The sequence below is a fragment of the Polypterus senegalus genome, chromosome 12 (assembly GCF_016835505.1).
Source record: "Polypterus senegalus isolate Bchr_013 chromosome 12, ASM1683550v1, whole genome shotgun sequence".
Lineage (NCBI taxonomy): Eukaryota > Metazoa > Chordata > Cladistia > Polypteriformes > Polypteridae > Polypterus > Polypterus senegalus.
The window spans coordinates 160,247,470-160,264,992 of record NC_053165.1 but is presented as its reverse complement, the minus strand read 5'-3'; the positions used below and the strand labels follow the sequence as shown (position 1 = coordinate 160,264,992).

Here is a 17,523-nt window from a genome sequence, read left to right as displayed (position 1 = left end):
CAATCAATGAAAGATACGTCTGGAGCGGTTTAGAGATCGGGAGGGGGAGGATATAAAAGGTAACAATGTTTAGAATGCTGGAATTCATCTAGTTATTTTTGTGTCTCACCTAATTTTATATATATATATATATATATATATATATATATATATATATATATATATATGATGTCAAAATTATGTTAACATTTGAATTGCAGAAATAATTTATCCACAGAACATACTTCATATGTGCAATAATGATTTACAGGAATGCCTCAACCTGTTCGCCATATGTGGCACATAAATTCTCCACAAAAATTTGATATAAGCATATCCATAGCAGTACCATTAGTGTTAGCATAATTTTGACTCACCCTGTATGTGTATAAACAATTACAAAAGTGGTTTTGCTTTGGATGCAGAACTGAGAGACCCAAATAGTTTAAAAGTTTAAGAAATGCTGAATACACAGACCTCTAAACTACCAATTCCACAAGTTTGAGAGCAGGAACTGAAAGGAATTAAAATGGATATGACGGGCATCAGTACTCCAGTGAAACATGGGGCGTGGCTCTTGGAATGTGGGCGGAGTCAAACAGATGCCGCTGATAGGGGCGTCATCTTACGGGCCTCAGCATGTCTAAGGCCACTGAATCGGTCTGAGGCTTCAGACTGTCTTGCCTGCAGCTGGACTGTCTTGTAAATTTCACAGTTCCACAAATGTCCCTTTGTCAAATGTCCTTTCAAAATTTCCCAATGAAATCATCTGGAGTTGGTAATTAGTGACAATTATAAAACATTGAAGTCCCATTGAATTGTCTACGGCTATAAAGTGGAGTTCATGCGATTATTTTGCAGTTGTTACTAATAAGCTCTGTCATTTGTGGCATTTCCAAAGTCACCCTAAATACCGACTTGATTTTAAAAATCAGAATTAGCAATTTGTGATCAGATGCCTAAGGGTGATGGTAATAGTGACAGTGTTTTTTCACAAATGTCGATTTAAGCTTGGCATCGGAGTTCAGTCCTGAGCCGGTGGCCAAACACCATTGATGACCACATTGCCGTTCAGCTGGAAGAAGAAGTGGCTTGGGTTACCACACTACAGTTTTACTAAAGTATTGAACAATAGTATTTGGTATTCCAAAAGGTTTCTCAATATTTTAATGTGTTCCATGTACTTTTTGATATAAATACTGAACTTGAACTTTGGACAAAAAAAATAGTTAAATAAAAATCGCAGATTCTGCTGGGCAGTTCAAAGTGAGAGCTTTGAAAGCACAGTTAAGTTGTAGTGATGTACTTAAACAATACGGATGAGCGTACTGCGCTGGTATCCAGAAGGTTGGCAGTTCGAATCCCCGTCACTGCCAAAAGAGATCCTACTCTGCTGGGCCCTTAAGCTGCAGTTGTTCCAGGGGTGCCGTACAATGGCTGACCCTGTGCTCTGACCCCAAACGGTATACGAAAACTAACAAATTCCTAATACAAGAAATTGTATAAGGTGAAATAATAAAGAACAAAAAAAAAAAAAGGTCAAATCATATTTCATGTTATAAAAGATACGCGGGGCACTGTCTGATAATGAAAGTGGAAAACCGTTACCATCATCATCCTTTATAATGGTAACTTTGTGGCCAGAATTGAAAGGAGCACCCAGGAGATGAGACGTCTTCTTTTTGGGGGTCGTTATCAAAACTTTTTTTTTTTTTTTTACATTTTGCTGTCTGACTTTAAAAAGTCGTCACATTTTCATGGGACAAGTCAAATTGCCATAGAAGAATATCTATAATTAGAGATGTAATCGAACTCCTGGGTCTATTCTGGAGTCAATGTTAATGTCAACACATCTGATCAAACACATCTTTTAAGTAATACGTACGGTGTGCCACACAGCCCACATGTCAACTCCAAGAGATGCTCTTTCCCTCGAACTGGCAGAAAATTTGGGGGTACTTTCAAAAGGCTCGCCACATCACAGATGTTCAGAAATGTGTAATCGTAGACTGCCATGCGACAAAAGAACGCAATTAATTTAGTAAAAGTGCCTGGGTGCTATCTATTGATTCAGACAATGTAGGAGGAAAAGGGGAGCATTTACTGAGACCAATCGACAATCGAGACCTGTCCCTGAAAAACTACAGACATACCGCCATGATCATTATTTTGGTGGCCATCTTATTCAGTCCTAAACATTATTTATTTTTTTTATTTAACACTGATAAAATTCAACATCACTTCGGCTCCATTTTGTGTATATTTTAAGAGATGATCACCTCCATTGTGATGCTTGGTTTTCACCCATTTTGTTTCTGACAGCGCCACCTATTGCCAGTCATGAGACTAAAGTCACGTGATGCAGTACATGCCCCCTGCTTTATTTTAGAGGGTGACACACAACACTGTGTCCAAGGCTTTGGATTTGCTTCAGACCGACAACGGCTATTAATAATCCACAACAGTCGATGAATAAAAAGCAAGCGCTACGTCCTTCTGACTTTGATTTTGTTTTTTTTTTCTCTCAGATTACCAAGTTTTTTGCCTGCTCCTGGTTGTTATTTTTTACTTATCACGGTCAGATTCTCTATCCTGTTCTCAATCACTTTTATTAATAGCGAGTCTAAATAAAGCCATATTGACCAAAACGCAGCAAACGTCCACTCTTTCCTCAGGGTCTTCCAAGGTGCAGAACAGCCCATCTCCCTGTATGGTAGCACAGTCGGTTCTTAAAACCCCTTGGAGACCTCCTGGAAGATTCTATCAAATGGTTCATTGCAAAACACCCTAAGCATGTTTGCAATTGTGAAATTCAACAGGTGTGCCCGCCTGCCAACTAGCGCTGTGCCCGTGTCTTCCCTGTTCCAGTTTTGAGATGCAAAGAAGGATGGATTTAGTAGCCATCCCAACACTCTAGTTGGTCAACTGAGTAGTTCACTGAGACGAGATACGCAACACAATGGCCACATATGAAGGCAGCCTTCCTGTGGGGATCCTTGCCACAGTGAGAATGCTCCGACTGTCAAACCGCTTCTGCACTACAAGAGATTCTTCTTTGTCCCTGTGGAGGTGAAGGACATTTATGGAAGTGAGTGAGTATCACAGAAAATGACAAGAGTTCCAAACATCCGTTTTCTATTACACACGTGTGCAAAGAATAGAATACCAATTATTTAAATACCATGTAAACCTGTGATGGCCAAGTAGCTTCTACTTAAAGTATATACATTACTTTTAAATTTTGGCAACAAAGAATTTACTTTTTATCCACCACAAAAAAAGCAAAAACTGATACAGAAAAACTGTACTTAATACTCACAGCCATTACAATCGTCATCCTTTAAATGGTAACGCAGCTGTACGGCCGAAAACTGAAGAGACCATCCAAAAGATGCAAGTTATTTTTTGGGAAGCATTTGAAAACATTTCAAACATTTTTGGTATCCAACTTTAAAGAAACGTGCAGGGCACTGTCCGGTAATAAAAGTGAAAAGTCAAATTATGAGAATGGGATGCTTAGGATTAGAGACGTAACCAAACTCCTACCTCGGTGGAGAAGAGTGGATCTGCTGTGGAGTGAATGATAATGTGAGTGCGAGCGATTCAACACATCGTTGAAATAATACATTTGGTGTGCGACACGGCTAATACATCAACTCAAGGAGACGCAATTTCCTCCTTTTCATCCAACCCCCGGAAATTTGGGGTTACATTCAAGCGTCTCACTATTTCACAGACGTTCCTAAACGCGAAACTGGACGCCACCTTATGCCAAAAGGTCGCAGTTAATTTAGAATTGCCCTCTACTTCCAGTTTTCCACTGCCAGGGTACTCTGTATTCAGTCAAATGTTGTTGGGGTTCATATGATGTGTGTGTGTGTGTGTATATATATATATATATATATATATATATATATATATATATTTGGGGGGTTTGGATAAATGGCTGTGACTTTATGAGATATGGGAGTTTCTGGAGGGTATACTTTTTAAGTACGGTTGAGAGATGATTATTTCTTTTTTTCCTGTACATCATTCTGAATCAATAATTAAATAATGAATGATTGAGGGGACTAAAATAGGGTGTTATTAGTGAAGCCATCCCTTGACCAAATCTGGTAAATCACTTCTTTTAAAATCAGGGGACTTCCAGTGATGAAACATAAATTAGTAATAAGTCCCCTGGATCTGCCTTATCAAATGCCACAAGTTCTCCGACAAGTCTTCATATGGGAATAGAAAGGCAGAGTCGTCACTCACACCACTTTGGTTTACTGATATGAATATCAACTCGACAAAGGTGATCTGCTGATGTGCAGACATTTACTAGCGACATCCACCCTGAGTGATACCCAGAGCCCTCCTGCACCTCATTCGTATAATAAAAATACAATAACAAATCCACCATTCGACGCTGTTGTGAAAAGCATCAACAATCAGCTCTACTGGAGGAACACTTCAACTTTTTTTGTTTTTTCTTCAATAAAAACAGCGTACATCCAAAAACAGTCAGGGATTGCCGGAATCTCTCCTTTTTTGAAATATCGGACCATAATATTACCAGCAACAGTACAAAAAAAGACAATTCAAAAATGTAATTTCTAATTTTAGACACATAATGACTAATGCCATCAAGACAACTATCCTGAATAGCGTCTTATAAATAAGACGACGGACGACTCAGCAGGGCGTCGACATTCTCCTCTTCTCGTGTTCGTCGTTTACGATATATTTTGCTTAATGTGCTTTGCCGATTTCTTCTCTCACAGTCAGGTTCAGCACAGACTTTTTAAGGCAACTAAAGACGCTCAGCTTACAGTACCTCTCAACTGGCACTTGTCAGGCGCTCTCCCACACGAGGGGGGTAAATAAAAAATTAAAATAAAAAAATCAAACCCTAAATTTCCTTTTCTGTAAAGGCCTCAGCCAAAACGGAGACTGAAATATTTACAGACACTAGTGTGCTTAAAAAATAACGACGACAAGAATAATAATACATACTAAGGAAATATCCCTTTACTTTCCTGTCTGATGATCAGCCAATCTTTCTCTCAGCGATACGTCTGCAATCAGACAGTTGGCTTATAGTCAGACCGCGATGCGATAAAGATACTTTCTCACTACCCGGTACTAATTTCAGATTTGAAAATTGTGTCAATATGGGATGGGAATAGCTGTTCATTACAGCGCAATAATAGCAGACTTTTACACTCTTAAAAAAAGGAAATATATATATTTATATAAAAGAAAAACCTAAACAAGCCTCACTAATATTTACATCTGAGTAGACTAAAACTCACCCAGCGTTATTTACATTCGGACTTGATTCAAACTGCAGAGTTCAAAGAGCTTCAGGGGAAGAAGGAAACAAAAAAAATCAACTATGACGCTCTCTAAACTGTCCCAAGTACTTGTGGAAGCCAGTGTTCAAGGACATGTAAACCCAATCGTACACACACACACACTCACTCACTCACTCACTCACCCCACACAATGCACTCCTTAACGTTAACCAAACCATCAACTGTGTCACTCGCCCTAGCCAGCTATCTGTCCAAGGGGTGGCAAAAGCCGCAGACTTGCAGGTACAAACTCTCGCAATAAGGCAGCAAATACGCAAATTTCAAAGTGTGCAAAATGTTTGTCTAAAAACAGGAAACAAAAAAAAAAAATCAAAATATATATGTATATATAAAATCAATCAACACAGAGAACAAGGAAAGAATCACAAAATCTACGGACACTGTGTTGAAATCACGAAACAAAGACGTTGAAAAGTACCCATGCACAGTACAGAGAGGCAAATCTGGGCAAGCAAAAAGGTTAGTTAAGTGATGACATTCAAAATATCAATTGGTTATACTAAAAAAAAAAAAAAATTATAATAAATAAATAAAAAAAAAAAGCATTCCCACACATCTGTCAATTTTAAGCACCCCCAAAACGAGATGCATCCAACGTAATTGCAACGATTCACAGGCACACCTGTGATTCACGAACACAGATCTCCCCAACGCGAAAGGCCCCGGGTTGTTGACGGCACTCACGATTTAGTAGTTACAAGCCTCCTGAACAGACGGTGGGAGGCGTACAAAACAAAACGAGAGAAGAACATGACCAGACTTTTAAACATCCCGTGGGAACGACGGTAACGAGTAGTTATGACAAAAAGTTAAAAACAAGAGGGATTTGTGTGAGCTATCACAATTCTTTGGAGGACGAGGGCTGGCAGACCACCTTGAACATTGATGGATGTCTTTGTTTCTGACATCCGGGTGGACTCGGCCCTCTCACCCAGGGTTATTCCTCTTCTGAGCAGGTTTCACTTAAAGAATGCGGGAAATTCTGCCAGCCAAAGATGTTCCCACTCCTAAATCTCCAAGAAGCTATAAAATACGTGTGTATGTGCATGGGGTGGTGAACGCATTTTTAGTACAATATCATACACACACAAAATATGTAAACCAATGACAGATTATCGCTCTCGGCGGGCACACTGAGGTTTGAAGTGGTTTCATGTCTTAACCAGGATGTTTCCCAGTGTCATGTCGACGGTTTAGTCAAACTCATCCTTTCTTTCCTGGGCACCCTGTATCCCTCAGTGGTCTTGTACACTAACTGATTTACAGAACTGTTGCCAAGAACAAAACTTGCTATTGCTAATACCTTGCTTATTAAAAAAAAAAACATTAAAAAATTAGAAAAAAAAAATGATAGCCTCCAGAGCATGTCATGGAATATTTGGTTAATGCACCTTAAAAGTAAATGGAACTTGCCATGCCATACTATAAATAGACCAATATGTAGGCACAAAAAGCATCACTTGTCACTTTGTAATGGAAACTTGGGCGTATCGTGTGATTCGTTCTCGGCTAACTGGCCTAATGTTCAAGATTCAGCACTACATTCCTTACTGACTGACTGTGAGAACCTCAGCAATATTCTACCAAATGAACACTAGCAGGGCATTGTGGGATGCTGCATTTTCCTCATTAAATTAGCATCCACATTCTCATTTAGTAAACGTAACAATAAATAACACTCACTTTACTGCAGCTCGCACCATTTAAACTTTTATATATTTGTTAAAAATGCCCTGTATGGCTGACTCAAGAATGCTAGGTAATTTCAACATGGGGTGCTGCCATAGGAATGTTGTGTGGGCCGAGGGGATGACGTGTCAAATTAAACAGCAGCCTGTTGTATTTAATGTTTTTACAGTGATAGCACTTGAAAATAGAATTAAAACAAAAAAAAAATAAATCCACACATTATAGTGCGAATATAAAATTTAAAAACCTTTTAATTTACTCCTAATGTAGAGATCTGAATCTTAAAACCAAGGAATAATCCCGAGAAATACTAGAAATGGTGAGAGGAGTGTGGTTACTTCATGTGGCCGCGTGAAAGGAGTGTTGGACAGGAAGAGTAATCCTCACCCTCAGTCAGGGCGAGGCTTTGGTTGATTAAACACCTCAAGGACAGGAGAGTCCGACATGTACAAGAATGCAGCATTTTGCGAGTAAAATAGTGTTGGGTTTATCCATAAACAAAATGCCAACAATAGCCTTGCGTTACAGCGAATACATTCAAAAACGAAAAAGAGTCTGTGAATGGGGTTCCACTCTCCTGTCCCCGTCCGGAGACAAACGATATGTCGAGTTCAACAAAGAGATGTGCTTCATTACTGCAACAAACTCCTGATAAAGATTTTGCCCCTCGAGCCCAATGACCGACGTTGCCCGCCAGCGACTTCCACACCGAGATTGTCCGTTCGGCTAACGCACCGCCGGGGAGACCCTTTTCTGTATTAATTTGTACCAAAAAGCAGACTGTGGCTGCCCTACCCACGCAGGGTAGTCATGGAGTGTGGTTGTGGTCGTCTCTGCAGGACATGGTCACGTCACTCCCCTTCCTAACCCAAAACCCCCTTTAAAATTCAGTGGGACAGTACTGAAATGACTCCAATTATCAAGCAGCATTATTGCACCTAATGGCAGCCGTTATTCATCTATCAAACAAATAAATAATGTGCAGCTAGAATAGAAAAATAACATCCAGCGACAGGCGGTAGGCACTATTGGAAATCAGAATACTTCTGACGAAAATTGCGGGGAATGTATGATTAAATTTTGTTATGTCTAGCCATCCCAAAAAACAAAACAAAACAAAAAAAAAAAAAAAAAAGAGAATGATCTGCAACTGGACTGCTGGCAGTCATATTAAACCATACCACAAGCAAACAAAGAAGCTCAGCTATGTGCAGGGTGGGGAAAAAAGCGGAAACGCTTCACTAGCATGAGCGATGACAGGAGATGTTTCAATGGCGTTAGAAGGTAGATTAATCTCTTTAAAGCCCCTGCCAACGTCTACTTCAGAGTCAGAATACTAACAGTCTGTCTAAGCCTATGAGCTTTCAGTTCATCAGCAGAAGTAGTAGGGTGATGCAAATCAAGGAGCCTCAAAAGCTCTCAGGAGCCCATAGTCCCAAAACTATACAGGGTGGTCTCAGACTGAAGCGCAGACCTGTGGAAGGTAGCCGAAATCAGGGTGACAGACGGCAAGTCTGGGTGTGGGGGGGTGGTTGGCGAGGGGGAATGCGTCTCCTATTCACTTACTAAAACAAAGTGTAGGACTCTTCGCCACGACGCCCATCATCCCCCACCCACCCCATTCCTGCTCACTGCAGTGCCTCATTTGAGGTTCCCGCTTCTCCATCGTGGCTGCTTGTCTCAAAGCCGTGCTCTGCACTCATCACTTCCGCTTCCATTTTGACGGGATCCGGCAGGAAGTTGGAGTACTGCTCCCCCTCGGCCATTAACATCTTCAGTTTTGGGATCCAGCTCTTCCGCACGACACGTCGAGCATTGGTGCACATGTCAGCCGCAATCGCGTTCATCTCACTCTCCTTGAAGCTTGGTGCAAAATTCTGACAGTAAACTGAAAGACAAGACACACACATGCACAAAATGGTCAGATCTCATTCAGGGGGGGACACGTATTGCATGGAGTCTCGATAAACGGAGCCATCAGGTGGTTAAGCAGCAACTACTAAAAATACAAGGAATGACTCACATTTGACAGCGTGCAGCACTCGGCTGTCCAAAGGTTTCCGACTTGGATCATTTGTGGAAGAGCGGATGCCTGTTCCGCAGCTATTTGCCAAAGTGTTCCTACAAAGAAAAAGAGGGTAAAACCTCAGATGTCCTGTAAGGAATGGAATGCAATAACAAAGCAAAATAAAAAAACTATATATCTCTGGTCTACGTTTGGCTGTGGTCGGCAAATCTGACACATCGCACGACAGAAATTTGCGTAGTGTGACAGTGGCTTCACACAACTTGAGATCAGAAGGGATAACTGATTATTAATATACTGAGTATTGATTATTGTAATTCTATCCTCTCTGGTCTTCCTCTCAAATTCCAATTGCTTTAGAATGCTGCCGCTCGTATTATTACCAGAACCCCTTCCATTGAACACATCACTCTTGTCCTTCAACACCTTCACTGGCTCCCTATTAAATATCGTAAGTAATAAGCAGAATCTTAAAATCAATGCAAGACCCTTCATAATCGGGCACCTCCTTATCTTTCAGATCTTCTTCACATCTCTATTCCTTCTCGTATCCTTAGATCTTCTTCCTCTATCAATCTTATTATACCTTCTGCTTGCTTGACTACCATGGGGTTTAGAGCTTTCAGTCGAGTAGCTCCTCGCCTCTGGAATTCTCTCCCACAAGGCATCTGTAATATCGACTCTCTTCCTACCTAAAAATCTCATCTGAAAACACATCTTTTTAAGCTGGCTTATTCCGTCTAATAATTTTAGCTGTTAAGTTTAAATTTAATTTTATTGTTTTATTGCACTGTAATATTTTGTTAATTTTATGTAGTCTGTTGTTATTAATGTGCTCTGTGAGGTGTCCTTGCATGCCTTAATAGGCGCCTATAAATAAAATATCCATCCATCCTCTTCCGCTTATCTGAGATCGGGTCACGGGGGCAGTAGCTTGAGCAGAGATGCCCAGACTTCCCTCTCCTCGGCCACTTCTTCCAGCTCTTCCGGGGGAATCCCGAGGTGTTCCCAGGCCAGCTGAGAGACATAGTCCATCCAGCATGTCCTGGGTCTTCCCCGGGGCCTCCTCCCAGTTAGACGTGCCCAGAATACCTCACCAGGGTGGCGTCCAGGAGGCATCCTGTTCAGATGCCCAAGCCACCTCATCTGACTCCACTCGATGCGAAGGAGCAGCGGCTCTACTCTGAGCTTCTCACCCTACCTATCTTTAAGGGAAAGCTCAGACACCCTGCGGACACTCCGCTCATTTCAGCCGCTTGTATTCGTGATCTCGTTCTTTCGGTCACTAACCATAGCTCATGACCACAGGTGAGGGTAGGAACGTAGATCAACTAGTAAATTGAGAGCTTTGCCTTACGGCTCAGCTCTTTTTTCACTACGACAAACGGATGCAGAGCCCGCATCACTGTGGACGCCGCACCGATCCGCCTGTCGATTATTATTATAACAAACTACATGACTACAAGGACTTTCCAGCTTGGTTTCACATTTCCAAACTATTGCTACCTTGCATCTTTTTTCTGATAACTAATAATGCTGCCTGACAGAGCTGGTGCAGTATGAATGCTTTCCTGGTACAGCGAGTTCAGTCACAATGTCAGCCCTATTTATTTATTTATTTTTTTCATTCTGTTGTTACTATTCTGCTTGTGAGGTCTAAAGCATGAGCTTCCCCTATTTCCATGCAGCTGTGTTACATGAATTATACTTCTGGCTCAGTGCTCTTTGGTTGTCGTCCCTCAGACTCACACAACTTTACCCCTACGACTTAACACAGAAATCAAAATTGTTTGATTTTATTGAGGCAGCGCCAGTCGCAGACTGATTGGAATGAATCGCTGAATATGTCAAATTACACAACTGCCGGTCACGGGTGCACGTCACAAATACCTCCGACTCTCTAATATTCTGTAAATGAATTCTGTTACTAAAAATCACAGGAAAAAATCCTCTTTTCATACATTCACCGACTTCCAAACTGGAATACGTACAGAATCGCATTTCAAGAAATATGTAGTTACCAGACTGGCTAATCAGAGTCATAGGGTTTGTGTCGACATGCCACGTAGTCATGTTTTTCAGGAGGATCGCATCAGGCTACGCCAGCTTGATGTGGAAGTATAAATTCGCCTTTAGACTAAATCAGTATATTTTTATATAGCACTATTCACCAGGTACAACGTCAGAGCATTGTAATAAGTTTATACCTAAAAATTCGGATGTGAGCATCAGTAGGCTTTGTGCTCTAGGAATCAAGTTACCTGAACTCTTCTACCATTTAAGTAATTATTTACCGCTCTGATGCTGATCTTTCAGATCATGAAATATGTCACTATGATAACAATTGATGAGAAGAAATCATAACTAATTGCAGAATTACGGTATTTAAGGGCTCCTCTAGAGTGCCTCTTTTTCTTGCAAGGTTTGGCTCAGAAACTAATCAGCATATTGTCATCAGTTGAATTATAAAAATACCACTTTGATATAGAAAAAAAGGAAGCACCAGGACTCAAAAGACTTGGACCTTTGTCCTTTTGCAGATGTCAGGAGCGCCACACACCCCTTTCCAGCGACCTCATGATGCCCTATGCTCTCCCAATCCGTCTACTGATTTCATAGGAAGAGTCACCAGAGACAAGAATGTCACTGCCGAGGTCAGTAAACCTCACGACAAGGTCGACACTCTCTTTGCAGGCAGACACACTGCTGAAAGCCGTGCCTAAGACATGGACGCTATCCAGTGACCGGAGATGAAGACTGGACTCCTTGAGTACTTTTGGTTTGACTTTGTGTTGCTCATGGAGTCCCGAATGAGGCACATGACCTGCATTGTAAGGGAGCGTCAGTTATGGCACTACGGCCATGTGGTGTGTTTCCCCGAGGGTAATCCGGTTCATAAGGTCCTCACTGTTGGGGACCCAAATTAATGGACCAGGCCAATGGGTCGTCCACATAACACCTGGCTGCGGCAGATAGAGGGTCATTTCCGGAGGTTGGAACTGGACCGCATGTCTGCCCAGGGGGTTGCCAACCGGGATCCTGAGCTGTTTCATCATGTGGTGGGTGCAGCAACGCACTTACCAGTGCATACTCCCCAACTTGACTTGACTGTGATATACTGTAAAACATACATCTTCTACATGGCTGGTTAGACATGACCTTAGTGTACAGAAAAATAGAATTAAAGGATGAAGAAAGCAAAGCAAAAGTATTGGAATCGGTTCTAAAAAACCCGACCACAGCAACCCTACTGATAACTATTATAAACGATGCTGCACGTCCTCTCTCTGGTAAGCCAATGAATTAATCAGCGGAAGTGTGCCAAGAAACACCACTGATGCTCCTCACTCGGACTGCCCTAAGTACATTCTATCATTCTGTCTTTCAAAGCTTTGCAAGAGTCAGTTTGCTTAGGAATTGTCCCCTTCCTACGGAGTAAAAGAGGTGGCAGGGACAACTAAATTCTCAAGTAAGATGGATCTGGTAGGAGGGTATCATTTCTACCTTGTGCCTGACGCTTGTTGGGAATGGGGTTCAGCTTCATTGTGACGCTGCTCTGGATAAGCAAGTTTGGAAAATAGACAGAAGGATGGATGGGTGGGTGGATTAACCAACTTCCCCAGGGTTATTGCAGTGAGGTGGGAATAAACTGGTAACCTTCTTGTTTAAATTCAGGTGTCTTATATATATGTAATATGTAAAGTCCATGCAGACAGAAACAAAACTTGATCTCCTGGAGGTATAAAGTGGCAGCACTAACCATTCATCCATCCTTTGTATTGATACTATGCTGGCACACATGTGAATTTCCATACAGTTAGTGCAGAAAGAACAAATTGCTTGCAATTACAGCAGACCTCACCTATCGAAGAATGAAGCTAATAACCTCCGTAACAGGACTTTGTGCCTCGTCCCAGCACTGACATGGCAGTTCATCAGTTGAGCTCTTGTGATGAACACACTTGTACCTAGGCAGAAATACAACTCATGTTAGCACAACAGTGGTACCAGGCTTACAAAAAGGTCTCTTCAGAATCATAATGGTTTTAAAGGAAACCCTAAAAGAAACCAAAGTGATCAACAAGTTAGTCAATGATATACACATACAAAAGTCATAAAGCACATGGGGTAAGTAACATTCTATCAAAAAATCGTACTAATTTAACAGCACAATTGTAAACTTTTTAAGCGTGTCAACCTCGTGTCTCCTTGATAGACATCATAGGAACATTTGATCAATCTGCGGCTTTTTTAAAGCTTTGTCCTGTGTTTATTTATTTGTGTGTTATGCAGTATAAGTTACGATATGAAATAAGAACTGCATAATTAAAAGGGAAATCCATATATATATATATATATATATATATATATTACACCTCAAGAATTAGGAATGTCTAGCTGGCACACGGGGGGGTTAATCTAACAAAAAAACTGTATAAATATACTAAATGCATATTTTAACGGCAAAAAAAGCCTTTAGTGCAATGAATGATTCACACCGACACATGCATTATGTATATTTACATTTAAGAATTGAATCAATGTGTGAGAATACAGTCCCCTCCATATTTGTTAGACAAACTGTGAAAACTACTTTTTATATTAAGCTTTGTTTCAGCTAAGAAATTGAACAATATGACAGCTTGTAATTGAGAAGTACTATGTATTATGGATAAATATTTTCTCTACATATTAAAGTATTTATTTAAGGGAGTTATTTATTACTACTATGTTCATGCTCATTGAACAACAAGCCTACAAAAATGAATTTTGTTAATAAGAAGTGAACATGTTATACCTGTTGTCTTATATGATGTGAGACACAAAAATAACCAGGTAAAAAAAAATATATATATATATATATATAATATATATATATATATATATATATATATATATATATATAAATTCCAGCATTCTAAACATTGTTACCTTTTATATCCTCCCCCTCCCGATCTCTAAACCGCTCCAGGCGTATCTTCCATTGATTGAAACAGACCTGGAAGTCTTCTTGCTTGAGGCTCTTCAACAGGTTTGCTCTTTCTGACTTCACTTCATCCATTGAAGACAAATGTGCTCCCTTCAGGTCACTTTTGATTTTCGGGAACAAGTATAAAAAAATCACAGGGAGCTAAATCGGGCAAATAGGGAGAATGATCGAGGACAAGAATGTTTTTTTCTACGGAAAAAGCAGTATGATCATTTTGAATAATCTGATTCACCGTTTTAGATAGATAGATACTTTATTAATCCCAAAGGGAAATTTACATACTCCAGCATCAGTATACTGATATAAAACAATATTAAATTAAAGAGTGATAACAATGCAGGTTTAACAGACAATAACTTTGTATAATATTAACGTTTACCCCCCCGGGTGGAACTGAAGAGTCGCATAGTGTGGGGGAGGAACGATCTCCTCAGTCTGTCGCTGAAGCTGCTCCTCTGTCTGGAGATGATCGTTTTTAAGTTTTCATCCGTCTGAGACGAGCCTGGGTGACCTGGGAGTTGAACGTCTTCCATATTTTCTTGTCTTTGCTTGAAACATTTGTGCCACTCAAAAAACTTGCGTGCGAGACAAACTGTTATCACTGTACACTGTTTTTATCATTTCATAAGTTTCAGTGACTGTTTTGTTCAATTTCATGAGAAATTTGATGTTGATTCACTGTTCGATTTTTTTCACCCGACATTATCGCAGCAACTCGTGTAGCAATTGTTGTGCAAATACTGACTGGGCTATTCATAGGATATACTGAGCCGCTCGGCGGTTTGAGAGGCCGTGTAGGAGGGGATATAGTCCTATGATTCACATTCATCAGACCTCCAGACGGGTTTTCCAGGAAAGCCCCAAGCACAGCCCGGTTATTTTTGTGTCTCACGTTGTATTTGAATTATAAAAAAAAAATCTAAGTTAACACTTTAATATAGAACAGAAGGCTTCTCAGTGTGTGGTTATGCAGCCAAAACAAATCCGTATTGGCCAATCCAGTAACAGGATATCGGCTCTAAAAAGTACCTGATTGGATCACCCCCAATTATGAACAAATTACTTCCAACGAAGAGGCCTGCACGCCAGCTTAAATCTGATCAGATCTCCCTAACCGCCTCTCTGCAGTTCTTATCCTTCACAACTCCTTATAGTTCTGTTCTTAAAGCAGACATTATCAGATAGTCAGGGATAATTAACTTTATGGATAGGGCAGAGGGGCGTCACAATTGGTTTAAAGAAAATATAGCATTGTGTGTCTAACAGACCTGAAATTATGCACAATTAAAAAATGTACTTGAGCACAAAGTTATCCAATATCTTCGCCACTCTTATTGCTGTATCAATGTACGTTTGTACCAAACAAGGGGAACATTATTTTGTGCCACAATACTGCGTATGGAGGTTATGACAGTAAAGCCACTTGATTTGACTTGAACTACTTCTCTTTTGCAGTGTTGATTGGAGAAATTGGCAGTTAAAGACATGGGTGGATGTCTCTGCCTGAAGAATTTTTATCGACTTCTTGAATTTTGAAGAAGACAAGTGTACAGTTCCCTAGGTAAGCAACATTTGTGTTATGTCAGTTCAATTTCTTGCACTGTACCCAGCTACAATAGTTTCATGGTAGTCCTCGGCTTTGTCCATCCAGTTCCTTCACCAAAAATAAAATGAATTCCCTTCACCCAAAATAATGGATGAAAATGGAAAAAATGTTACGGCACAGTCTTTTATTTCTTTATATGTACTGCCACACCTAAAGTAAAACCAACTAATTACAGAAACGCGTGACTTGTCTACTTGCCATATAAAGGTGTAATCCTGAATGGTGGTTTATTCATCAATGAACATTTGGTTCTTTTACTTCTTCAAATGAAATGGATTCGGAAAACTTTGCACGCAAATGAATAATCTGATCAAGGACCACGCTTAAGCCAATGTCACATTATACGACTTCTAGTCGTTGGGTTATCAGACTTGTGGACAGCAGTTGCTGATTGGACCACGTCGATTTATGTGACTGAAAACTGCTAGGCATTGTCAACACTATTGACGGAGCAATGACTTTCCAGTGCAGTCCTGCTCGCCCTTCTTTCGCTGGAAAATTCGCCAAATATGACATGGCTTTTGGCAAACATCTTCTCACAATTATTCCAAGGCTTTGCTCATCAGAAGAGCGGTAAGCATAGCAATAAGTCCAAAATACGGTATTAAACCGGACCCAAAGCATTGTGTGATTCAGGCCACCAACGAAACAGCACCTTGATCCGATGGCGCATTACATGAGTTCTAGTCAAAAGGGACGTCAAACTTAACAAATTCCACCACAGAACGCTTTCAGCACGGAGAATTTGTAACAGACGCCTCCTCCCTTCCAGAATCTAAACATGGGCCCCCATACATTCTGCTTTTTTATGGCATACACTTGTAACAGTTTAAGAAAGCAAAAAAACATTATGGATTGTCATTTTTAGATTTACATTCAGTTGTCTGTATAATGTCTGGTTGTCGAACAGAGGGAAGAGTATCAGTCAGTGGGAAAAAAAAAATGCAGTAAAGTCAGAAATAAATGCCAATGTTGTAGCCTGTTGATCATTTGGATGCTGCAGTGACCTTTATTAATAACTTCTATTTGATATATAAATAATTTAAACAAAAAGAATTTGACTTTTTGTAATGAATGAAACCTAGGCACTATGTCCAAAGAGGAATGAAGCCTCGTACGTGCTTGAGATTCTAACAGGCTGGGGCATGTCAAGAAAAATGTATGGAATTCCAACAGGCTGGATCACACCAGACACTTTTTAAAACATCCATGGAATTCTAACTGGCTGGAGGAGTTTTAAAGTGACAGGAAACAAGGGGACACAAAAGGTCCAAATAGTTAATGCCCTGGAGAGAACTGGGAAGCTTGGCAATGAAGACTTCCTGTTCCTTCAGTTCAGCTGAGGGAAGACAGCCATGACAACTGCATGTAGCGAAGGGGGCTAATAAAATGGAGATAGCTACAAAAAGAGGATATTCTTAGAATTAGAAGCCCATATCATCATTTTTTGGGGGTAAAAGTTTAGATTAACAATCCATCAGCCCAAGATCACTCTTGAGTGAGGACACAAAACCGAGAGGAGTGCTGCCCTTTAATTATCATAGTATTTTTCCCATGGAGATCTTGCAGCTGTTCTTATTAAAGAGTGTAAGCCAGCAGCATTAAAAAAATGAGCAAAATAGATCTTTTCATAGTATTTTACTTTCTTTACTATGAAACCCACATTTGTTTTAAATTCTTCACTCTATGTTTAAAGTACTAAGTTTCTACAGAATAGAGCTGGTAGCACCCTACACAGTTTTGAGTTGGAGAGCACATCAAACTTACTGTGTGTGTGTGTGTATATATATATATATATATATATATATATATATATATATATACATATATATATATACATATACACACACACACACACCCACCGTATTTA

General features: G+C 40.2%; 1 protein-coding gene and 1 long non-coding RNA gene across 5 annotated transcripts in view; one reads left to right on the top strand and one right to left on the bottom strand.

Annotated features, from left to right (window-relative positions):
• LOC120540055 overlaps positions 1-17,523 on the top strand; it is a 62,116-nt gene that overhangs the window by 15,497 nt on the left and 29,096 nt on the right. For all 3 annotated transcript variants that reach the window (XR_005635747.1, XR_005635746.1, XR_005635748.1), the window contains one exon: positions 15,503-15,608. This is a non-coding gene — a long non-coding RNA (uncharacterized LOC120540055). The remainder of the gene's footprint in view (positions 1-15,502; positions 15,609-17,523) is intronic.
• The window catches only part of nacc1b (nucleus accumbens associated 1, BEN and BTB (POZ) domain containing b), a 43,647-nt gene continuing 34,035 nt past the window's right edge, over positions 7,912-17,523 (bottom strand). For both annotated transcript variants that reach the window (XM_039770517.1, XM_039770518.1), the window contains exons 4-6: positions 12,920-13,025; positions 9,055-9,152; positions 7,912-8,919 (exon numbers count right to left, since the gene is read on the bottom strand). In XM_039770517.1, coding sequence (XP_039626451.1) covers positions 8,660-8,919; positions 9,055-9,152; positions 12,920-13,025 — 464 coding nt within the window. In that variant the 3' untranslated portion in view covers positions 7,912-8,659. The remainder of the gene's footprint in view (positions 8,920-9,054; positions 9,153-12,919; positions 13,026-17,523) is intronic.